Source organism: Anas acuta, chromosome 3, assembly GCF_963932015.1.
Source record: "Anas acuta chromosome 3, bAnaAcu1.1, whole genome shotgun sequence".
Classification (NCBI taxonomy): domain Eukaryota; kingdom Metazoa; phylum Chordata; class Aves; order Anseriformes; family Anatidae; genus Anas; species Anas acuta.
In genome coordinates, this window is record NC_088981.1 from 51,991,398 (window position 1) to 52,017,091 (window position 25,694).

The window sequence follows — 25,694 nt, forward strand, 5'->3', positions numbered from 1 at the left end:
TCTTTAGGCAAAAAGACTGGGTTTTAGGAACCTAGGTCTATTTCTTTGGACAAGCCCACAAGCAGACACATTCAATGCCATCTCTAAAGCTCTATATGTTAGTTGGGGCAAGTAGGGTAGTCATCACCATACGGGACAAGGAAAATAAACACTTTTGATAATCTGTTGCATTTCACAGATTTTATTTTATGAAGTCTAAATACTATTTTGACTTTTTTTTTTTAAATGTCTAAATAGTATGCATAATAAAAATAATAATAAAATATTATGCAATATGGATAAATAAAAAAATCACCTTCTTCCTAGAATTTTGCTTGATTAACTAGGCCCACCTTCCTCCCGCAGTCTTTGCCCTTTCTTGCCCCCTTGATCTTCCTCAAAGAAAAAAGTTGACGCAAACATTACAATATGCTATTACAGGGATTTCTAACCCACCTATAAGACCTTGTTGGTGGCACTTGCATTTTTCTTCGGAGATGTGTACCAGTCTATGTGTTACAGGGAATCTGCAGCCATCTATTCCCGAGCTCTGAAACTGTCTGAAACTTTCTGCACTGGCCTGCGAAAAATGGTCATAAGGTCTCTGGTTGAATTGTGTAGAGCAGACATTAAAGAGCAGCTGCTTTTGCTTAATCCTAAAGTGTGTTTCAGTGTTGTTTGCATATGGTGGAAATTTTAGATATTTGTCTCCCTGAAAACATACAACATTCCCAAAATAATTAATGACATTTTAAAAAATTGCATGTAAAGTTCACTAAGGTTGCACAGGACACACTCAGAAGTCAACTCGGCGTGCTCACTCTTCTATCTTCCATCTTCTGCCCAGCTATTATGCTGTAGCATTTTATTACATGTCAGTGTAGTATTTCTAAAATAGCATACACATCAGATAATGGTTTAAATAAAAATTTAAAGTCCATTTTGTAACACACATAAGAAGTGGGTACTTCTTAAGGCAGACAGACTCACATTAATTCCCAGATTATGCAGTATAATATGAGACAATGCTTCTTCTACGTATTACTGAAGCACGAAATGAAATCTATAAGAGTGACCGACCTTAAACTCGTAACTGCCATTCATTTCAGTCTGTGTAGCCCAGCAGACTGGCTGTTGAGAGCTATGCTTGCTTGCTGTTTTGTGAGTCTCTGCAGATGCACATTCACCCACTCTATGCAAACATGCACACACTCTCTTTTTTCTCTCTCACACTGTCTGGCATATTTTCAGTATAACTCTTCGAAGACTTTCTGAACTGCTGGGTATGATTGTCTGATTATTATTATTTTTTTAACTGGGAACATGTTTAGTCCAGTGTTATTTAAACAGGCTTATCTCTTTGATCAAAGTCTGCAATTTGAAATTTGAACAGGGTAGGGAGGGTGGTGGGGTGGGTGAGGAAATCTATCAAGTACATATTTATGTGTGTGCTGCTGTCTTAGCTGTGTGTCTGCAGAGGTACAGATATATATTATGTCAGTATAATCTTTGAAATGTAAGTAACCTGCTATTTTAGCAGAAATTTTAAAAACACAGTGTTACTAAAATAAAACAATTTTTAGTAAACTTTCCTAGAGGCTATTAGTGACGTGCATATTCAGTTTTTCAGTTTCTTGGTTTTTCTGAAGGTTGAGACGACTAACTGTGGAGTTAAGTATAGCATAGACTTTGCTAGTATTCAAAGCATACTAATTGGAGCCCATATATTAATGTGTTTAGGGTTGGCATTAATCTGTTTAGCTGACTGAACCACAGACCACAGCAATAATACTAGAGAACTTGGAACAGTTTTTGGAGGTTTTCATTTAGCTGGTTCAGGAGAACTGGTTTGTGCAAAGTTAAAATTATATGGAATGAGATGGCAAGATGAAGCATGCATGCCACACCTTTTCATTATGTTCTCTCTCCCCCCCTTTTCTTTCCTAAAAATAACTTTGAGAGACATTTCAGTTTGTTTTAAAGCTGATCCCATTAGTTTATTTTAGATTACTTGATTTTCTACTCTGATTTCAAAAATCAAGTTTGCTGAGCTTTTGTTCATGGGAATAATAAAAAATATCCTGTATTCAATTCACGTGTTATGCAGTCAAATATTTTTTCCTAATATTGAAGATTTTACTAAGGCAAAGTCTGAAGGATACTTTACTTCATAATTTTATGAGCTAAAAAAGAAGGAGATAGAAAATTCTAGGCTAATCTAAAGCTTTTCTTCACTTTTAAAGCTATTTTTATCCTCTAGCTAATTCAAGTTGCTATTACTGATGCAAGCATGTTATAAATGTTTTCTCCTACATAGATCATCCTTTAATTTCTGTTAGTTCGTTCTGTTGACTGAGGCTAACTACACACACACACACGCACAAGCACACACAGGCGCACGCGCTTGCACACACTTTCTGCTTTGCCATATCTCAGTTACAGCATAGTCCTGCCCAGGGTCATTACAATGTACACATTACATATTTCTAGCAAACACAAAAATGAATCAAACGGGAGGAGAGATAAGCACAGATAGATTGGAGCCTGCTGAGGAAATAAAAGGCAGTAATCTGGCTGACCACTGGACTAGTCTTCCTGGTCTAATTTCAGCGTCCTTTCCCGTTAGTTGCTGTGGAGCGCTGGCTACTCTGCAGTGAAAAATTAAATGACTAGTAAGAATAAAGTAACATTTAGTGGGACAATTGTTTGGTATAACTCCAAAGCTAATTGTTTCTGAAGTGATGTTTAAACCAGCGTCGGCACTAGGCAAGAGCTCCTGGCTTGTGGCCAGCACCTTGTAACGCATATTAGCGCAGATGAGGAGTTCTCAAAAGTTAGAGGGAGAGGGAGAATGTGCGTTTCCAGTGCTTACCCTGCATTTGTTTGCATCCTCCTCCTTGCTGAGATCAGAGGAATACCTGTGTAGTGCTGCTTTAACATGATTTCTGCTGAACCTCAGAATAGGTTCTGGTATTTTTTTTAGGTGGACTGCCAGCTGCTGATCTCGCTGTTGACAGTAAAAGCAGATATGTTCCTTGCTCACTGCCATTAGCAATGACCATGACCCTTCACACCAAAACCTCTGGAGTTACCCTGCTGCACCAGATTCAAGGCACTGAACTGGAGACACTGAGCAGACCTCAGCTGAAGATTCCCCTGGAAAGATCACTCAGCGACATGTATGTGGAGAGCAACAAGACAGGAGTTTTTAACTACCCAGAAGGGGCCACTTACGATTTTGGTACTACTGCTCCAGTGTACGGCTCTACTACGCTCAGTTATGCCCCTACTTCAGAATCTTTTGGGTCCAGCAGCCTGGCAGGATTTCACTCACTGAACAATGTCCCACCAAGCCCTGTGGTGTTCTTGCAAACGGCACCCCAGCTCTCACCCTTCATCCATCATCACAGCCAACAGGTACCCTACTACCTTGAAAATGAACAGGGCAGCTTCGGGATGAGGGAAGCTGGTCCTCCAGCCTTCTACAGGTAAGTGCTATGGATGATTTCTCTTTCATCTTTAAGCAGATATGCTGAGAAAAATAGAATGTTGCAATATGTGCCCTCGGCTTTGCTTTTTGTGTAAAAGACCATGTAATCTCACGGAATTGTCCACGATATCTAGACCATAAAAATAGCAGAGGATAAAACAGAACTGTAACTTACAGCTTACTGTGCCTGTAAGCTGCAAATTTTGAAAACTGTATATAAATGAGAGACGAATTAAATCATGAATGGAAATGCTGGAAAACATGAAAATGTAATTGATTAAGGAGTGGCAAACAATCTCCCTGTTGCAATATATTAGAATTACTGTCTAAAAGTATACTAAAAAGACTTCCACCATCAGATGTTTTCATATGCGAGCCGTTGTTTGTTCAGCTCTTAGCTGCTAGTAAGAGTATTTTCCTCCTCTGACTTCCTTTACAGTATAAGTGGGTTATATAGAAAGTCGTTCAGACACACAGTATCCTTCCTAATCAAACTGTTAGAGCTGACTCAGTGACAGTATCTCAGTCAGCAACCACCTCTGTGAGCTATATGCCTAATAACTTGTATTTTTCATTGGAAGTTGATATATATCAAGCAGAAATCTGATATGCTGCATTTGAAATAAAAGGGTATTTTTCTTTATCTTATTTTATTTATTTTACTTTTATTCTTAGATTGAAGGGTTTTAATATTATTGTCAATTGTGAAAACATTTACTTAATTTCTGAAATATGTGGGAGTAATTAATAGAGTTGTAGCTTCCAAGAAAATATAGTCAAACACATCAATACTCACAATGTTAATGTTTGTGCAGTGTTAATAGCGTAATTTTACATCATCATATTATAATGGGCTTCACTGAGTCAGAGTGAACAGTTAGATATATTTATATATATATTTTCTAATTGATGTTTGTATCTGTTTATTTGGGAGATACAAGTAATTTTGCTACACATGGAGTGACTCTAAGTAAATAAAAACAAATTACTCTTTCCTTGTTGAGAATCAGACTCGGTCAGACTTATTTGCACAAGATAGTTTGTTGCTGGGAACAGCACTGTATCTTCTTAAAAATAGTCTAAATCAGCCGGAGTGAGAATCTGGTAGCAGAATATGGTCCAAAAAAACAGATTATGGTTGCACTTTTTGCAAATGATTAATCAGTTTTGGAGATCAATTGAAATAAAAACTAGTGAAAAGATAATGGTTATGCCAGGCACTCCAATAAAGTGATCTGTTAACTGAGTTGATTCAAATAATATGTATCTTACTGCAATCGAATGCAGTTCCTCTAGGAAAAATGAATACATATCAGAGCATAAAGATCTTGATTGATTAACTGATTTCAGGGTAAAAGTGCACTTTGCACTACATTACTTTTTTTTTTTTTTTTTTTTTTTTTTTTTTTTTTGTAGAAAGCATGTAAGGGACCTGAGATGTGTAAACAGTGGAGCAGTGAGTTTGTGAAGCTGAAATACACAGGCAGGAAATGTACTATAGTCAGGGTGATTTACTTAAGGAGAGAGAAAAACAAGAATTGTCTGGAAATAAAAGTTGAACTGTGGAAATGAAATTCTTTCATTTTTAAATAGTGAATTGAGGTGAGACACTTCAAAATAAAACTAGCATACTTTTTAGTAGTGAAGTTTAGCTATTGGAGCAAACATGTAAGGGCAGTGATGGATTCCCTATTTACTGATATTTCTGATCAAGGTTGACTATGTCCTTTGAAGATGTGTTTTATCCGTACACAACTGATGGGGCTTAAAGCTGCAGTAATTAAGTGAATTTATGATCTTGGATGTGCAGGTGGTTTATCTGTATACAAGGTTATACAACAGATTTAATGGCCCCTTCCAGCCATAATTCTGTAAGGCACATTTGATATGTTAATAGGAAATGTGTATCAAAGTCCTTGCTATGATTATCTTTTGTTAACAGGCGTACTACTGTTGGAATTAAATTGATAAATCATTGCTTTTTTCTTCATTTCAGCAAGACTGTGTTTAGAAAGTTATTGTCTTGACAACATTAAATTTTAGGTCTTTATTCTTGTACTTTGGCACAAATCCAATCACAAATAGTCTGCTAGAAATAATTTGAATAGGCGTTCAGTGTCTGGGAAATATTTAAATACCTAACCATGGGGTATAAAAGTAAGCTCTTTTAAAAATATTTAAATACATGAATTTCCAATTTACTTCATTTGGCTAATCGCATTGTCTTCACTTGGATTCTGGAAAAAAAGAAAGCATGGGGCAGTATAATCTGTCAATAAATAGAGATGCTGGAGATTGGAAGATGTCTAACTACTAAAATGGTGAACTTCTGGAGCAACCTACCAGAAGGAGTGGTAAATGCAAAACAGTCTCAAACTAGTCCTAGCAAAATTCAAAATCTATCATGATCAATTTATGATATGGTTACTTGCAGCTATAGCAAGTAGTGTAACTTAAGACTCCAAAGGACCCTTCAGGAATTCTTATTCACCATTTCTGTGTAACAGTTGTGCTGTTTAGCTCACCATACTGGGATGTTTGCATTGTTTTAAATAACCCTGTTATATGATGGATTTGGGATGCAAATAGTGCATTCTGTGATATAAGTTACTAGGACAATAAATATTCATTGTAGGTAAGAGCTGAAATAATATTTTGTTAGTACTTGGATCAAATGTTCAAAATATTCAGTCACAAGACTACCACATGTAGTGAAGAAAATATAAGGTAATTTGATTTTGTTACTAAATATTCAAAATCATGCTGACGTGTATTAATTGACACGTATTCATTCAGAAGTTATATATATATTTTTTTTTCTTTTAAATTGTGTTTCCATTTTAAATGACTTTGTTATTACAAGATAATGACAGACTCATATGTCTAGCTGAAGAATATAACAGTACATAGAGAAAAGAACAAATGTTGTGAAGAATACAAATAAGTAAATAAATCTCCTTTTTCCTGTAGTTTCTAAATCATGGGTCATCAGAATTTGAGAAAAGAGACTGGGCTTAATTAATTCATATTGTGCTGTTTTGAACTTGACCCCTTTTTTGTCTGAACTTGTGGCTTGTTTTTATAGGGAGCCAAACTAAAATACCTTTCCCTTATCTTACAGTGTCAGTATCTTTCAGTAAGGGACAGAAGGCATAACACTACTTATGTTTTTGATTCTCTTTGAATTTACATATGTTTTATTTTTTCTGTCACTGTTTTTAGCAGTGTTTCTTATCAAAGGCTGGCTATTAGTTTATTAATACAGGAAATCATTTGTTTATGGATACTATAGTAAACTTTTTGAAATATTTCTTTTGTTCCTAACTAATAAATGTATATTCTGGTCAGATTACTTCCTTATCTTTTTTTTTTTTTTTTTTTGTCAGGTTTTTTGGTCATTCAGGGGAAAAAACAAGAAGCCATTCAGTATCTAATTTACCTCACTAAATTCTTATAAAAAACAGCAAAGATAAATCCTTTTTCTTCTTCCAGTGTGTGATGTTACAGTGTTATCCCACTGCAAGTGCACTCCTCAAACCTGAAGTAAAATCATGCCTGTATTTCACGCTCTCTGTAACCTACATTTGGTGCTGCTTCCAAGTTTGAGCAAAACCCATGTAAAAAGAGACAGCCCCTACCAGCTACCTCATGAGAGAATTGTCTTTTTGTTTGTAGTGATTGACAGAGACAGGGCATATCAGCATATAAAAAATATCAGATGAAAAATCATTCATTACTCCCTCTAGTACCTCAGGCTCTGGAATTAGATTAATATAATAAAGTATTTATTTAGCTTTACTGCAATGTATTTATCATACTGAAATTGATACTGAATTACTATAAACATGTTGGGCTGATCGGTATGATCACAGCTTTAACTTTTAATGCTTTCTAGAATGGAGAAAGATTACAAATGTAGATTGAATCCTCTTCTGTAATTTATAAATCCAGTTTGAACAACAATGTTACTTAATCTAATGTTTTCTTTCTTTCTTTTTTTTTTTTTTTAATGTTGTCTAATTCATTATGAGTCTTTGTAGCTGCTCATGTTGAGTTCTCATTAAAGAGGGTTCCAAATTCTAAAATTGAAAGAATGTTAGAATAAATCTTTTTTTTTTTTTTTAATGCTGTATGAGGTTTTCCATAACATGAAAGAATACTATGTATTGTGAAGTTTTTTGGGTTCTTGTTGTTGTTTTTCTCTACAGCATGAATCCATTCTCAGGTTATCTCTAAGCATCAGTGTATGACATTTGACCCCAGTTTGTTGAATACTCAGTGTTCTTGTTTTCAGAGCTTGTCCTGTTATACCTGTTAATTTTACAGCACTAGATGCCTGTAACGAAAAAAATAGGAAAATGTGAAGTTACTCTTCCTCATGGAAGTGTTGTGAAGACAAACCTGTTAAAGGTTCTGAGGTACTTACACATCAGTCATGAAGGACTCATGCAAATTTACTGCATTTGCAACTCTCGTTCGATAATATGTTGATGCCATTTGAAGGGCTGTAAGGTTAGAGGGGGCTGGTAGATATGACACAGGACCTACAACTTCCTGGAGTAGCAGGTAGGTGTCAGTGAAAATGATCACCTAGGACACCTCAAATATCATGTGACATGGACAGCAGCATCAAACCTTGACATGGACTCCCTTAGTCTATGAAACCACAGAGAGACAGAGGCACTGTAAGCACACACATTATCCCTTTCAAAGATACATAATTAAAATAGACCAGATGTATCAGGGCCTACCTAAAAGTGTGAGTTTTTCTTTCTGTATAATAAAAGATGGCTAAAGAGACTGATTCTGATGTAGGTATCTTTTGAACGGACAAGGAGGTAGACACATAGTGGTGTTCAGAGCTATATGAAATAAATCCCACCATTATGTTTCCTTTTTTTAAGGAGTCAAAGATGTCAACATCTATAATGGCCCTTCAGATAGACACTGCACTATATTCCTTGAGAGAAAGACAGAGAATTGACTCTGTGCTATTGGCCTTGATCACTCTTGCTCTGAGGCTATTGAAACAACAAACACTACTGGCTGTATCTGCTCTGATAGGGAAAGCATTAATTGCTGGCACCAGTTCCTTCAGCAATTGCAAAGTGAACATCAAATGTCAGCATTTCTGATTAGGAAAACAAGAAAGGCTGACCAGAATTAAGACAGCTCTAAACAATGTAAAGTCTTGCAAATGAAATGCATCCACTTCTTCTAATAAACTAAGTAATTTGATATTGTTGATAATGAAACACTAAAACCAATCATAAGCTCCCTGCTCTGTCTGCATGGAATTTTTTTGTTGTCTATACAGGCATCAGAACTGAGATCAGAGCAGAGATGCTGTCCTTCAACATCCTAATTTAAAGCATTTCTTTCATTGCATTAATTTTGAGGGCTGCTTGGAAAATTTGCTAAAAAGAGAGAAGTCAGATCTGGAATTCTACACTATCCCTATGCCTTTCTACACTATCACTATGGCCTTTCCAATGAAATGAAAGAGGACATGGCACATTAGGAATCCTGATCAATGTGACACTGGGCAAAGCAAGGCATTTCAGCTTTTCTGCAAAGTTCAGGTTCCAGTTGCTGAGAGGATTCTTGTACCATTTTACTCAAAATCTTTCTTCCCACCCAAAACAATGAACATGTAAGATACTGCTTGCCAGATTTAACCTACTACATACTTAGAGTTACTGTTCCTCTTCGAGACAGGAAGATCATAAAACAATCTGCAAGATAATCTTCCTTGACAAGGCATAATAATATCAGAATTGGGAGTGATCTGGGAAATTTATTCTAACCTTTTATTAGAACAAGGAAATGTGGTCCTTAGAAAACATGGAGATTAAATATGAATGTCCTAAGCATAAATTATATTTGATAGATGTACATAATAATAACAGTGGTCTTCCAACCAGTGACATTCTTAACCAGTGACACAACCACCAGCATCTTATTCTAAATGAGAAATGACGCCTCTCATATTATTTCCACTCTATGGAATACATTAATAGAAGAAAATAACAGTAAATGTTGAAAGCCAGAAGTAAGTACAAATGTTTCTTAAGCAAGTTGTTGGTGGCTAACCATGAAAAATGTTGCATGCAACCACTTAACATCCAGTGGGTAGAAAATCAGTCTGCAACTACTGTTCAAGAGTATAGTCTGTCTCATATCAGACAACATGGGCGGAACACATTGTGTTCCGTTTCCACATGCTGTTGTCTCACAACACTGCCAACTGTCAAAACTTATATGACCAGGAGCCAGGCAGCTCTATCTATGTTGAGTGGCTGTTGAATGCTATAGGAGAGAGCCTTCCTGTCCCCTTGAGGATGACACACCAGCGAACAGCTAGGCAGCACTGGGTTGCATTTAATGTCCATGCATTTCACTTTCCAGTCATAAGCTATGTGAGCTAGCAGTACATTTTTTCATCTTAATCATCATATACAGATAGGAAACTATTTTAACTAATTTCCTAGGGAAAACCTAGGAAAAAAATAGGGAAAACCTAGGGAAAAATCTTCATTGAAGATTTTTTGGTGTCTCATTGATCTGTGGTGAAAATGTTGTCCAATTCAACTGCAATGACAAAGCAACTAGTTCCAGTCCTTTTTGTTATTTTATTACTGGCTATCATGCAGATCTGTGAAATACTGCTTTGTTCACTACTGTCTGCTTCAGGATTGATTTGTGCTGCTAAGACATGACTATAGAACACTTCCGTGGATGATACAAAGGAGGTGTCTAACCTAGGAAGAAAACAGAAAGGACATTTACTCCAACACAGGAAAAGTCTCACTCCATAGTAAATACAAATGGTTAGGAATATATGGTGCAGAGAGTAGCAGCTGCAGAAGCAGCACAGAATTTAGGCCTTAAATCTTAAATAACAAGACTGGGAAACTCAAAATATCTTCTACAGATAGCCTCTGCTGCTGGTTTTACATATAGCCCAGTTAAAATTGGAATATATAATAACTACAGCTTTCTTTTGATTTCCCTTTTCCTTTAATTTTCTGAAATTTAAATGTAATTGCAGTTTGTGAAACAAGATCTATTCGTTTGTAAATCCATGAAACATATTCCAGTTCTTAGAAGTTTACATTTTTTCCTTCTTCAAAGTTGATCTGTAAACAGGTGTAAGCTTAGAAGGTGCTAACTCTAAAAATATATTTTTTAATTTTGAAGACAAGTACTATAAAATCTGTTCTTTGGCAAAACTAAAATGTCATATAATACCTTACCATCTGTATTTACAGTTCATAAGTCTAGTAAGCATTCTTACTTAAAACATTTGTTGTGCTGAGCTATCTTGATCAAACAGTATCTCTAGTTACTACTTAGTTGCTTATATCAGCTGTTTTCTAAAGAAAACTAATTCATGTAAGTGTTCGCTGTTTTGGTTATTAGTTACACCTTGAACTTGAGATGGGATCCTTGTTTCAAATTACGTATCACAGAATCCTTGTACCCAGGAAACTGTAGCAGTGGCAAAGAACACTAAGGCCAAGAGCATGTGCTGGATCTAAGTATCTTTAGGGAGCTAATATGTCAAAGAACAGCTTTGTTTGTTTGCTTCCATTCTGCAGTAAAATGATACTTCTCCTTTAGCCAAACTGATAAACACAAGCAAGGAAAAAGTGTGTATGTTGCCAACATATGAGCCACAGTAACACATTTATTACCTTACAATAGTTTTACATGGTTTGGATTACTTAGAACATGTGGGTTGAAAAATATTTATAGCTTTGTCTTGCCATGCAACATGAAATATAGTCCTAGTTTTCTTCTACTGGGGTATCAATAGGAGATAAATGTATGCAAATCCTGGAAATGGTGTTATGGTGGTTTGGCAAATTCTTAAAAATCCCAGAGCAGCCCAATTAGAGGCATGGAGTATGGTGGAGAGATAGAAAACTATATAAAATAACTTAATTGAATGTTCTAATGGTAACAATATGAGAACCAGTGCAATTGTAAAAGGCATATATTAAGAACACCTTCAAGGCATATTGCAGCTTAAGAATTTAAATATTGCTAAAGCAGGTTGCACATTGGTAAGTTAAATTACTATTACTACTTCTTGATCCAAGGAATAAAATTAACAAATAAAGAGGAAAAAAATCTGATTCTACAGATAATTTTTTAAACACCACAGAGCAAAACTACATTTTACTTTCTAGTAGATTTAGTAATGTTGCTTATTATTAGGTCTACCTAGTTACTCTCTTTTCTGGTTACTTACACTGCCCAGCTTCGACTTACATTTTCAGTGTTGGATGATTATCTCTCTCTCTCTTTTAAAAGTGTTTTGACAAAATCAACAAAAAGCAAGCAAACAAAAACCTTACCTTTTTAAGTATCAGGTAGGGGAAAGAAAATTTACTGTGAGATGAGAATCAAAGAGTAATATAAGCTTGAAGGGTCCCCTGAAGATTACCTGGCCAACAGCCTGCTCAAAGCAGGGTTAACATCAAAGCTAGATCAGGTTGCTCTCACCCCTACCCAGTTGTGTTTTGAATATATCCAGAAATAAAGATTTCACATCCAAACAGGGAAACCTGTTAGAGTGCTGAACCACTCTCACTGTTTCCTAATGTCCAGTCAAAATTTTCTTCTTAAAACTTGTGCAGTTTGTCTCTTTTCCTTCTCCTTCTTGGAGCTTGGTTCCATCTCCTTTATGCATACAGTTGAAGACAGCAGTATAGTCTTCTAGGACTATACAAATTCAGTTCTCTCAGCATCTCCTCATATGCTGATATGGTTTCTCTTCTGTTTTTAGTGTCTTGTTGCTTTATTTGTATTAGTTCTAAAGAGTTTGGCAAAAGTGACACCAGTAAAATGTGGTCAAAAACTAAGCTTAAAAGATTGGAAGAGGAGTAAGTAAAAGAGGTCTCTTTGATGAACAGAATGGGGCCAGTGAAACAACCAAGTGGAGCTGGTAAGGTGAAAACTTTGAATCTCTGGTAAGGATGCTGTAGCAAGCTGTTGTGAACTGGCAGACAAAACAAGGACATAATAATGAGGGAGAGGCCTAGTAGGAGAAAGCAGATATTGTTTAAGGACTTTATTTATGCATCTTATCCATCCCTGGTGGTCTAATGATTAGGATTAAGTGCTCTCACCGCTGTAGCCCGGGTTCGATTCCTGGTCAGGGAAGAGTTTTTTTGATGGGCAGAGGCCAATGGGATGAGGTTCAACATGGCTAAGTACCGGGTCTTGCACTCAAGTTGTGCCAGGGGAGGTTTAGGTTGGAAATTAGGAGACATTTCTTCTCAGAAAAAGCTGTCAGGCATTGGAGTGGGCTGCTCAGGGAGGTGGTGGAATCACTGTCCCTGGGGGTGTTCAAGGAAAGGTTGGACATGGTGCTTAGGGACATGGTAGGGGGGTGGTTGGACCAGATGATCTTGGTCTTTTCCAACCTTAGTGATTCTGTGACCTGGAAGAGTTTGGGAAGGACCAGAAAAGTCAAGTAGAAGGAGAAATTACACAGTGGGTTGGAGAAAAAGGGTGGAATTTCAAGGTACTCGGGGACTGAGACCAGAAGTGGGGCCAACAGAATTGAAACAGAACAAGTATATATTACAGAGCATGGGGCAAATAAGGCCAAGAGGGAGAAACAGGAGGTATGGATCTGGGGCTGTGTAGAACAACATTCCTGTACTGGGTCTGGCTGGGTTGTTAACTTTCCATGCAGCAGCCCATACAGTGCTGTCCTCTGCACTTGTAGCTAGAACAGCAGTGGTATCACACCAGCGTTGTGTCTGCTGCTGAGCATTGCTGACACAGCATCAGGACTCTCTCTAACCCTCCTAGAGGGTGGGCAAAAAAGTGAGAAAAGAAACATCACCAGGACAGCTTACCTAAACCAACCGAGTCACACTGAGCAATAAAAGGTGGAAACAGGAAGAAGAGGGGATGGGTGGGCTCTCATTGTGAAAACGTCAGTCCTCCAAACACCGGCTACATGTGTTGAGGCCCTACTTCAAGGATGTGGTCAAGCATCACTCACTTGTGGGAAGTAGAGAGTAATTTCTTTCCTCTGCACTTCCACATAGCCTTTATTTCTTTTTCCCTTCCCTTCCCTTCCCTTCCCTTCCCTTCCCTTCCCTTCCCTTCCCTTCCCTTCCCTTCCCTTCCCTTCCCTTCCCTTCCCTTCCCTTCCCTTCCCTTCCCTTCCCTTCCCTTCCCTTCCCTTCCCTTCCCTTCCCTTCCCTTCCCTTCCCTTCCCTTCCCTTCCCTTCCCTTCCCTTCCCTTCCCTTCCCTTCCCTTCCCTTCCCTTTTCCCCTCCCTTTTCCCCTCCCTTTTCCCCTCCCTTTCCCCCTCCCTCTCCCCCTCCCTCTCCCCCTCCCTCTCCCCCTCCCTCTCCCCCTCCCTTGCCTTGCCTTGCCTTCCTTTCCCCCTCCCTTTCCTTTCCCCCTCCTTTTTTTTTCCCTTTAGTTAAATTGCTTAGTTAATAATAATCTTTCCATAATAATTATTATTTTTTCCCTTTAATTAAATTATTCTTATCTCTACCCATGAGTTGTTCTTTACTTCTTCCCCTCCTCATTTAAGGAGGGGGAGTGAGAGAGTGGTTGTGGCGTTTAGCCACCTAGCACAGTAAAACCACCACAATTCCTCACAACACGTGTGTGATATTTTTGCTTTTCATTCATGTTCAATACAGATTTGCCTAGAAAGTAACTGAATTAGCCCAGCTGGTGGTTCTTCTGGTAGCCCATGTGGCAGAGGTCAGTGCTGTTGATATGATCTTCCATCACTCCTTAAATAAGTCCTCTGCCACTGAGATGACTCCACAAGATCTTGCTTTGGGTGTTGATGGTTTACTTTCTTTAAAGCCTTGTAATTTCTCATGTACACCGAGAAAATATAATCAAGTAATGGCAGAACAGGACTCCAGCCTTCAAAAAGTTGAGATGTACCAGAACTAAATTTGCTTGCATATATCTTTCTCTCTGTCTAATTTCGTAACGTGAAATATCACTGCTTTACCACACAGAAGCCTTATGAATAAACATTCACTGGTGTCTGTGAAGTACCTTGTTGTTGTAATGAAGAGTCTATTGAAAATTACATGTGGAATGTCAGTAAGACTGTTTTCTGAGCAGGCTTGAATAAGTAAGACAAGAGGCTACATATGAATAAGGGTGAAAACATGCAAAAGATGAGTAGGTGCTCAGTCATTGAGTATGATTTTGGAAACTAATGATATTACTAACCAGTGTTTGAAATTGAACAAAAACAATGTTTCACAGACTTGTTAATCATGCATACCTGGTGTTTTTCTTGGGAAAAACAAAACAAAGAGGCATGGATATATTTCCTTTTCAGTCCTTACATGGAAATGTACACGTATGTTCATTTACTTTGCTTTCATTTAATAGGCAGATAAGGGATGACTGCATAGAAACAAAGAATTAATGCACTATTTGAGATATGACCCGTGCTCTCTTACTTAGGATGAAGGATTTTCCTGGTTTCATTTCAGCAAAGCACTGAAAGACTTACTCTTCAGAAGAAATGTGTTTCAGTACAAAAGCCAATCCATGAAAAATATTAATTGCTCTCTGTACCTCTCTTTTTGAAAGCATTTAAGAAAATTACTAGGGCCAAGAGTGTATTTTCAAAAATAACTAAAACATTGCTGAACATCTAGCACCAGCTTGTTTTTTATTCATTGAATGGCAACATTAGGTACTAATAGCTTCAAGCTGTTTTCATGTATGACCCATTTTCTGACTCATACATGCCTCGTTTCCTCTCTATCTAATTCACTTTATTGTCAACAAATGTTGATATGTGTGGAAATGGCAAGCAACCTGAAAGTGGTATTGCTTAAGAGGCTGGCCTCACATCTCTGCTCTCCCTCCAAGTTGTTCCAGAACTAAAACCTGGGAGAGTTGAGCAAAATGTGTTGTCTTGATTATGACAGGACACATATAGTGAGAAATAAGTGAGGACAGGTCTCCAGCAACTCAGGATCATGACTTTTGCCAAGAGCCATGTTTAAGTCACATAGCAACCTAAAATGAATAGAAACTGGAGGTGGTAGACAGGTAGACCTGTCACCATATTATTTGGGAAAAATCTCCTTGTCCCAGAGAAAATACAAGGTCTGCATCTGCCTTTTCGATCCTTTTACGATGACATCAATGGACTTTTTTTTTTTTTTTTTTTTTTTAAAGATATGGCCTGTGTCATATGGCCAATTTTGAATCCAAGATTAAGAATCAGAGATTTCATTGTAGCTTTAACTGTCTGAGCATGAGAGATATTCAAGACTGCTTTTGTGAGAAGTGAGACTCCTAGAAAATGTATAATTCTAGAAATATGTTAGTCCAAAATATTCCAAACCGAAATAAAAAAAAAGAAATTTAGATCTATTGAAAATAAAGTTGAAGATCTCAGTCCTTAGTAAATGAAATCACTAGCTCTATTCTACATCTCAGTCATCTCAGCATAGCTGAGGAATAGGGGTTTATATACTATATATCATGAATTATTACATGGAAATCAATAGAGAAATGTTTACAACAGGTATTTCTGCAACACGGAGATGTACAGAATATGCCATCCAGGATTTTTTGTCTGTGTTATGCTATATGCTAAAATTGTCATGTGAAACAATCAATTGAAGAGCTACTTTTATTCCTTAGGTATCTACTTTGGTACTATCAGCACTCTCAATCTCTTTTATCTTCCCGTTTAACCCTTGGATATTCTGAGGACATGAGATGCTATGTTTCTATCATTAGACATGTACATAGCTGCTGTGTGGAACGAACAGTCTTACACAAGGTGATGTAGTAAAAATCAATTTATATTTGCAATCAGAGGATCTGACATCACTTTGAAGTTTTTTACAGATTCAGATACACACAAAATCAGATTGATATTAGGTTAGCTTCAGTCTAATACTGAACTGAATTAACACTACTAGAAAAGAGCAATTTCTATTAAATATGATTTTGCATAATATATAAGCCCATTTCATCTGTATTTTTTACCTAAATTAATTAATGTGAGGTAATTAATAAATTATGAGCATATACTCCATCCATAACAAGAGACTGAACTGCTGTAATTCATTAATTTAGCAAGGATACTTTATTATATCCTTGTAGTTACTCTTGAGTATTTTTAAGCAGAATAGATAGATTCTGAAGGACAAAAAAAAAATTGCATTGAAAAAAATCTTGTTGCTAAACTTTAAATAATATTTATTTATTTATTTATTAATAACACCTTAAACTCTTAAGAAAAAAACTGAAGCCAGTTTAATTTCTTGTCTGAGAATATATATCGAGGGTTTTAGCTGAATTCCAACTGATGAGTTCTAACAACTGTCTCCTGTCACCCTAAACTCAACCCAAACCATTTGCTGGAAGTCCCACTGAATATGAATCAATTCTAAACCAAAACCTATGTGCAGGTAGCTATTATTACACTAAGTTCAACTAAGGTTGATGGTCCTTAGTTCTGTATGTATATCTGTTCTGTATGGCAGATTTTGTGCATACTCAGGGGTCTCTACCATATCAGGGGTCAGATGCTCTTTATCTCTCTTCTTCTATGTCTTTTTCTCACCTCCTGACTCACTAGCATGTGCAGCAGCATGCCTCCTTATAAGGCCCATGATGCAGAGCTATGTGTACTTACCTTTTCTTGTGCTTGCTGCTGTGTATACACCTCTGGGATGTCTGCTCAAGAACATGGAACAGAAGCTGAGCTCTTGTGCTAGGAGTGCAAATGGTTTTCCACATTTTATCAGCAAATGAGAACAATAATCAAGAATATGGCTTATGTGCCTTTTTTCTTTTGAATCTTTTTATGCTTTTGAATTTCTTATAGAGATATGCTTTTAAAATATTTTGAATATAGAGACCATTTGTAAATGAAACTTTAATTTTGGTCATCTTTGCACCACATTAAGCCAAGATGAGAGCTTGGGGTTGTGTTGTAACCTGTTGCTCATTCAGGTCATTTTCTAGAACGTTAACATCTGGAATCTGAGGTCTTGAAAACTTTTGGGACTAATTTGGTCAGAAGAAATGCAAAATCTGTTAGGCTGTTTTAAAGGCAGGTGACTTATAGCTGTTGGCTGCTGCTCAGTCCCAACACCACAAGTGGTTGAGTGTCTGTGATCAGATCCTGTGTGCCTTCCCAGCGTAGAGGTGAGGAGGGAAGTAGTGCAGTCAGCCTTTCTCTAGCCTCAGCAAAACTGTGAGCTGTGGCTTTCCAGATGAGGTTTGTGCTGGCTGATGGTTGGTTAATAGGTTTGCTATGCCAAGCTTAGTGCAACATACACTCCAACATTCAGCTATATGCAACATACATGATGTGAATATTCTGGTTAAAAATGAGTAAACAGATTTTTTATATATTTATTATTACTATTTGTTTGCATAGGTAGCTATGTGAGAATACTATGGAACAAATAGAAGTTGAAGTTGAAACCTGTTTTTTTGTTTGTTTGTTTTTTACTTTTTTTTTTCTTTTCTTCTTTTATTTATAAGAAGCATGCATATTTGGGAAAAAAGATCAGTAGGTGTTCCTTGTGTCTAGTACACTGCTATTATGTGTCTCCCTTATGAGCAGCTAATAATATGTTTATAAATGTCACAACAAATCTGACTGCTGTGCTGCTGTGTCCATAATATTGTACATTTAATTCTACATGCATTTGTCTATCTAATAGACTTTTTCCTTCCTTTGTAATTTATAGGGCAGGGAGCAATTACTGTCTACCAACAATAAAAAGTGGGAAGATTAATGAGGTGCTATGTTGTGGCACCTCTGAGGTATTTGCGCTTATTCTCTGCTACTATGAGGAATAAGAAATAACACAAACAGATGGCATGTATTTACCAAACAAAATGCAACTTCTTATTGTCTTGCAAAGAAATTATCACCAACACAAAAGGCAATAGTATGGATTTCTCACAGGTTTGATTTCTCACACACTGATGCATGTTACCCAAAATATGACAGCTGGCAGTTTTGCAAACACATATTATGTGCAGTTGGCTACATATGTTCTACATTTCATAAGCCATATGTTCTTTGCTTACTATTGATTGAACAGTCAGTTTATGCAAATATATCTATGGAAATAAGCTCAATTAATAAATTAGCTACTTTTGGTTAATTTAGATAATGTAGGTATGTAAAAAAATCTATATATACTATTCAATTATCAGTGATAATTGAGACAACCATACACAGAGTAAAAGAGATCAGGTCTGCAATCTGCATGCAGGAAAGGAAAGATACAGAGGCATGAGGGAAAGAACACAGTCAGTTTTTTTCAATCCACTATTTCAATATTTCATGCTGTCATAATATAATCATTAGTATGTTCTAATTGAAAACTGTCACTAGAAGGGACTTTCCCCTGTCACATTTCTGATCATGATTCCCCTGAGGAGCAAGCCAATATGACCACACAGTTGGGCCCCTTCTCTCTTCACCCTGCATTTTTTGGCCTCCTTTCTTGGCTCAGGTTTTATGACTGTGTTGAATAGGATTGATTTGCTTTTAGTGTCTGTGGCCAGAAATGGAGGGAGAGCAAGACTATCCAGTTTGACAGCAGTTTACAGTTACTGCTTCTTGAATGTAAAATTAAATGACAGCCTTTACAGCCCTTAACACCAAATTTTCAGAAGTGGTTCCTAGGGAATACTTAGAGGCATTCTGAATACTTAACAACTATCCTTGAAGGGAAGGAGAGCTGTAGGATCTAAGAAATCTGAAATCACATTAAAAAACGGTTTGGTGGGGGTGTCTCAAATTGTATCCTTTATATGACAATATGTTCAAGATTTTTTCTTATTAATTTTATTTTCTTATTTTTATACTTTCAGCTGTATTTCTAGAACATGTAAATTTCTGTTTCCAGAGATCCTCTATGACAAATGTGTTAGAGAAGTTTTATGTTTTATTTCATTGAGGGTCAACATGGCCTGGCCTTACGGCCCTGTTGCACACATGTAACAACTAGGCCTTGCTAGCACACTCGTAACTACTATGCTATACATGTCTCTGCCAGGCTTCAGTGCTCTGTTTCGAAGTCCAATCTGTTTACCACATGATTTACTGTTCATTAATTTTCAAAGAATGAATTGGCATGCAGAGTTGAATTCAGCACTTCCCAGAGGACTAGTATGATTCAAGTACCTCAGCTGGGGCAGTGTTTCCTTTCAAGCTTCCCCAATTCTGTGCGGCATCATTCTTCTGTGCATCCATTCTTCCTCCACGTTGAATGAAAGGACAAACTGCTTCTTCCCCTACTAGGGTCCAGACCTCTTGACAAAATTTGTTACTTATTCTTCTTAATTACGGAAGTAGGCTATGTAACAAGCTAGAAGGTATTGGTATTTTGTTAGCCTGATAGCTCAGCTTTGTAGGTGGGATACAGCCCTTGTATGCAATGGTTGGTAGGTACGACATGTTTTCAGACTGGTTGTTTGTTTGCCTTCTGTCAGGCTTCTGTCACTTGTCCTGTGATTGGTAGTACTCAACCATATGCAGATCATCCACTTTTGTCCCATCTGTTATACTTGTTATGCTTTCAAGCATCCAAGAGATTAGTCATATTTGAATTTCTGGGAAACATATTGTTTGCACAGGACCATCAGCTAGGACTGATGCCTCTGTCTTTTTGATTGTCAGGCCAGTATTGCACCACAAGATGCATTTTTTCATTCCTGTGCTGGCTTTCATCTGCTACTCATGTTGCAGGCTAGCCATGGTCTGCAAGTCGGTCAGTCTGCTCCTATGACTAGGATCATACAGCTCCCATATACAAATAATTTGTTTTGGTGAAACTGGCTTAAGCACAAATGGGTCTGTATATTTAGGAATTATTTTTACTTTCACTGGGAACTAGATTGTGCACCATTAGAGTGCACAAAGAATACAGGGGGAGGGTTCCTAGTTTTTGTTTTATTTATTTATTTCTATAGTATCATTTTATCACTGAATGGTTTGGGTTGGAAGGGATTTTAAAGACCGTCCAGTTCCACCATCCCCCACCATGGGCAGGGACACTTCCAACTAGATTGGGTTGATCAAAATCCATCCTGGCCCTCATCACCTCTAGGGATGGGTCATCCACAACGTCTCTGGGCAACTTGTTCCAGTGCTTCACAGCCCTCTGAGTAAAGAATTTTCTCCTAACATCTAATCTAAATCTCCTGTCTTTTAGTTTAAAACTGTTTCGCTTGTCCTATGATTATCTGTTTGTGTAAAAAGTTGCTCTCCAGCAACTTGGGCACAAACATGGATCTGTGGATAAACCATGTCTTCTGGAGTAAATACAGAAGCATTTTTACATGTAGGTGTCAGCTATGCCTTTTGTGTAGATTTTTCCAAAGTGGCCCAGCAGCTTTCTTGCTGCCTATGCCATGTCATCGTGAGGCTTGGGACCTCTGCTTAGTCTTTTTCCTTTATTCTTGATAGTAGCTGGTACCAGATGTTGTAGATGGCTTGGTTGGTAAGCTCTTCCTCAATGCTTTACATCAGTTAGTTCAAGAGATCTGCATATACTTTGAAGAACTTAAAAACACTACTTCAGGTAGTCCTTTATTTTATCTTCCTGAGGTTTAATTTCCTGTCGCCCAGAGCCCTCTGATTTCTTTATTAGGCTCATATGTTGCTAAAACATTGTTTAATTTCAGAAGTTCATTTGCAAATTAAGTGTACACCTTAAAGTTATATTCTGAGTTTAAAACGTCATTTTAAGAAAAACTGGTATTTGAGATGATAGGAATTTAGACTGGAATTTTAAAACAGTGTTATCTGAATTGTAATGTGTTATACAATCTGCATTCTTATTTGACATATCAGTTTTGAAGTTGTTGTGATAGAGAACTTTTATATCCTTCAAATGTTTTTCTCTAAAAATATCCCATTTAATGTTGTCATAGAAAGATTATTACAGGAATTTAAAGAAGGTCTGGGTAATTGGCTAAACTACAGTGTAATTGTGTGCATCTGAAATATTTGGAAAAAAGGCTTGCCCAAGAATAAAAAGAACACATGAGCCCATGAAATCCCTATAAAGGCATGGTAAAGGAAGATTTATGATTGATTCTTGTGTTTTTGCTGGCATTTAGCTTTGAAATAGTCTGGAGGTAAGTGTAGGAATCTGACAGAATTTCCTGAAACACTCTTTTCTGATCTATTAAGTGCATTTAACTTTTTCTCTTCAGATGCTAGGATTGTGGTAGTTTATTTAAACATTAGAAAGGAAACAAAAAATGAGTGTAGCGAATGAGTAATTCTGAAGAAAGTTTGCTTAGGAACAGTGAAACTCAGAGAAAAGATTTGTTTTGGATGATGTGTTATTTTTATATTAGAGGCTGCACTTCAGCTTTTTCTTAAAAGCCATATTTTAATTATAAGAATTATATAAGAAATGTAGTATTACAAGTTTTCAGCTTAGTCTGTGAGGCTTGGCATGATTGTAATGGAGACAAAGGAGACCAGATATTTCTAGATGTGTGAAAGCAGCAGAAGATAAACTCCAGAGATAGTCTGCCGAACCATTTTTTTCCCCCCCGTGCTTCCAGCTTTTCAAACATGTTTTATTCTTCAAATTGTTTACATTAAAGTGAGATGTCCTTTCCCTCTGAGACGTTTTGCCCATCTGACCCTCCACTTTGACATAGTTCTGCACACAGCTGATTACCACACTCAGGCCCCTGTCACTTTTGTCCCCAGAGCCACATCACCACACTACTCAGTATTGCTGCCAGAAAATCAGATCTGTGCAGTGCCCTGAGGCACTCTGCCTGTCAGTAGCTTCTTCATAAAATTTGGCATGCTTTTAGGCAATGGACAAAGGTATTTCCTCAGATTGTGTGACTTTATAAACCAGAGCCTGTGAGGTTGCTTAACTGAATGAAAACGAAAATGTCAGAAACAGTGCCCTGACCAAAGTGACAGGAGGTAGAAATGGGCATAGAAACCCTGAGCAAATTAACTGGTCATTATTTTGAATCCTGGGGATTTAGATCAAAATATATATTTTAAAGGTACTTATTCCTTAACGAGCAGGAGAGTGCTCAGAGATCATAGATTAAAAAGATATACCATACCAATAATTTGCAGAGAATTTAATCCAACAACAACAACAACAGCAAAAAAAGTACCATTCATTTTTAAATAAGCAGATGGTATCTGCCCATTGTTAAAAGTAGCAGAAATATGTATATGGGCCACTTGAAATTGAAGTATGCAAGAGAACGTATTTATAGTGCTGCTTATTGGAATAGAAGGTGAAACATTAAGCATTTCTGAAATTCACTAAGGCCCAGCCTTTATACGAGCACAATAACTGGGGAATTACTGACTAGGGTACGGCAGTAAGATATCTAAGGGTTAGAGAGGATCATAAACTAACTACAAGTCAACAGAGTAGTATGCAGGAAAGGTAAATTTTATTCTGTTAACATCAAAACAGATGAAGAGGTAAATATGCAGTTTTAGGAGAGACTGGCAAAGCTTCTTTCAGAGGCTTTCATGTCCACTCAGATGCAAGTGCAGTCCCTAAGAAAGAGCCAGAAGACGGGAGGATTAGAGAGGAGAATCTGTGGAGAGAAGGCTGGAGGCAGAGATGTGGCAGGAATCCTGGGAAGGGAAGATTTGTATTGAGAGGGCAGTGACCGAGTTGTTCTCCAGGCTAACTGGAAATAGCTGAGGAAAAACGAGCTTAAGTTCCAGCAGAGAGGGTGTAGGCTGCACATTAGGCAGTGAAGCTTCAAACAGACACAGAGGCTTATTCATTGGAAAGGTTGTAAAGACAAGTTAAAATAAGTACCTGTAGGGCAGGTCTAGATATACAGTCTTTTAAGGGATATTCTGTCCCTGATTTACCAAATGCTAATATACAGTGATTGCAGGGTTTGTAATTTCTATATGTCTATTTATGTTTTCACATCTAGACTGCAGTGCAGTTTGACAGCTGGTAGAAACACTGGCATGTGGTTGAAATTGCAAAACTGTCCCTCTCAATGCATCTGTAGATTTATTTATTATTATTATTGGCATATCATATAAATGTCTATTTCCTTTTGAATGTATATTTAATGAAAAGGAATGTTTTGGTGTTTGAAACACCAAAGCATTTTTCTGTCAAAACTTCTAAGAATTTGTATGTCTGCCAAATGAAAGATTTTTTTTTTCCTTGAAAATTGAAAAAGATTAATTTTATTCTCTGAACTTTGCAGAAAGTGGATTTCTTTGCTGATTTCAATAGTTTTCAAATCATAAAAGCATGGTGTTTTTCTTATTTCAGAACTGAAATACTGGGGGGGGGGGGAGAAATATTATGTCATTTATCAAATATTGTGGCTATTATGACATCTCTCAATTGGCTGTTTAAAGATATGGTTTCAGTTGCCATTTATCCTAACAGCAAAGTGTCCCAGTGTACAGAACCCTGGGACTCCAGTGGGACTGGTTACTTTGATGAGGGCTTGCATTGTGAGGTAGTCCCAGTCCAAAGGAGAAAACATGGAAGTACAAATCACATAAGGCAAGGCTGTTTATATAAATTAAATGTCATAGTTTTAAAGGTATTATAAATATATATTTTTTAATTAAAATATTATAATTCTATTTAGACCAACTTGAAATGTCGTCATGGCAGACATTTGTGAAGGGTTTAGAGAGAGACAGAAGAGTGGAAACTTCCAGCCCAGGACACAAGGAAAATAAATAGTAATGAAGGGGGGAAGGAGAGCTTTGCATGAGGAGCCTGTGGGGAGTCTGGGCACAGGAGAAGTAGCCAGGGGAGTCACTCCAGGGACCAGATAAGAGGAATTTGCTCTTTCTGGACAGGAAGGCTGATACTGGAATGAAAAGGCAGAGGTAAGTGTAAGAATGGGAAAAGAGGAGCTGGGTAGATCACGCAAAAGTGTTTGAAAAAGGAACAGCTGCAGAAGGACTAAGCAGACATGGTCACTGGCAGCAATGGCATATGCCTGTGTGCATTTCTATATTTTGCATCATCTAACCTGAAGCAGTGTCGCTATTCACATCTGTTAGGAAATATCACTGACACCCTTCCTCTGCTGCTCAGGTAGTGAGAGTCTTCTCTTGCTATTGCCTCCTGCATTAAGGCAAGTACGCCAGTATGATCCAGACCAGCTATCTGTGACTTTAAACACAAAGCAAAAGGGTATATTTTTTCTTTTTTTTCTCTCAATGTCCTCTTTAGAAGGTGAGAAGCTGCTCATAGAAAAAAAAAATTGCAACATGTATTTTTAATAAGTCCAAATTTAAATGACCTGTGCAAATCTTATTTGATCAGCTTCCACTTTCTGATATGATGATAATTATTATAATGTTCATAATTACAGGATAATCATAAGTGAACGACTACCTCAGTATATGAAAAAGATCAACTCTGGAATGTATCATAATTATGTAGTGAAATATGTCACTGTTTGTAAATTCTCTACTCCTTTCTCACAAGTACCAGTAACTAAAAAAAAGGAATGAGACAAAAATTCCAACTATTATTATGTGAAGGCAGCTGATTGATGGCCTGAAGAACTGAATTCTTTGCCTAACTCTGCCACAAATCCTTCTGTGAAGTTTAGAAATATTTTGAATCAAATTCTTCACAAGTAGTCTTATGTTGTATTGTAATTTTCTTTGTGCTGAATGGAAGTCCTACAGTCTGATTTATGTAAGTGTTAAACATTTACCCTTGCAGCTGCAGACAAGGGAAGTAGCACTTTGAACATATAAAATGCTATTTAATGGTGGGTACTTAAAATCTCAGGTTTGCATACGACTCTGTATATACTTTTGACCTTAATCTCTCTCAGCCTCATTTTTCATCCTTTCAACTCACACAAGTATTGAAAAAAGTACATTCATTAGCAGTTGTCAAACACTCAAATGCTACAGTGGCATGGAAATACTGGAAAGAAATTAATTCTGATGTCATAGCTGAATTCAGATAGTGTGCTGATAGTAAGGCACCAGACACTGAGTGGCTAGGAAAAAAAACAAAGGCAGAATAACTGCTCATTTAATAAATACTCTCTCTTCTGGGCACTGATGAATTATTGCCCCATGAAAAGTATGTTCATATATTTAAAGATAATATACATACGTACAGGAGAGATAAATTAAGGTTTCAGTTGGGTATGCAAGGTGGAGTTCAGCTATATGCTATACTTAAAATTCGAAACT

General features: G+C 37.1%; 1 protein-coding gene and 1 long non-coding RNA gene across 2 annotated transcripts in view; one reads left to right on the forward strand and one right to left on the reverse strand.

The window, feature by feature from the left end:
- The window catches only part of LOC137854102 (uncharacterized), a 53,489-nt gene extending 50,509 nt beyond the window's left edge, over positions 1 to 2,980 (reverse strand). The window contains exon 1 of the long non-coding RNA XR_011094955.1: positions 2,852 to 2,980. This is a non-coding gene — a long non-coding RNA (uncharacterized lncRNA). The remainder of the gene's footprint in view (positions 1 to 2,851) is intronic.
- ESR1 (estrogen receptor 1) overlaps positions 1 to 25,694 on the forward strand; it is a 165,223-nt gene that overhangs the window by 50,809 nt on the left and 88,720 nt on the right. Inside the window, 1 exon segment of the mRNA XM_068677118.1 lies at positions 2,963 to 3,467. Within this exon segment, the coding sequence (XP_068533219.1) occupies positions 2,963 to 3,467 (505 nt within the window).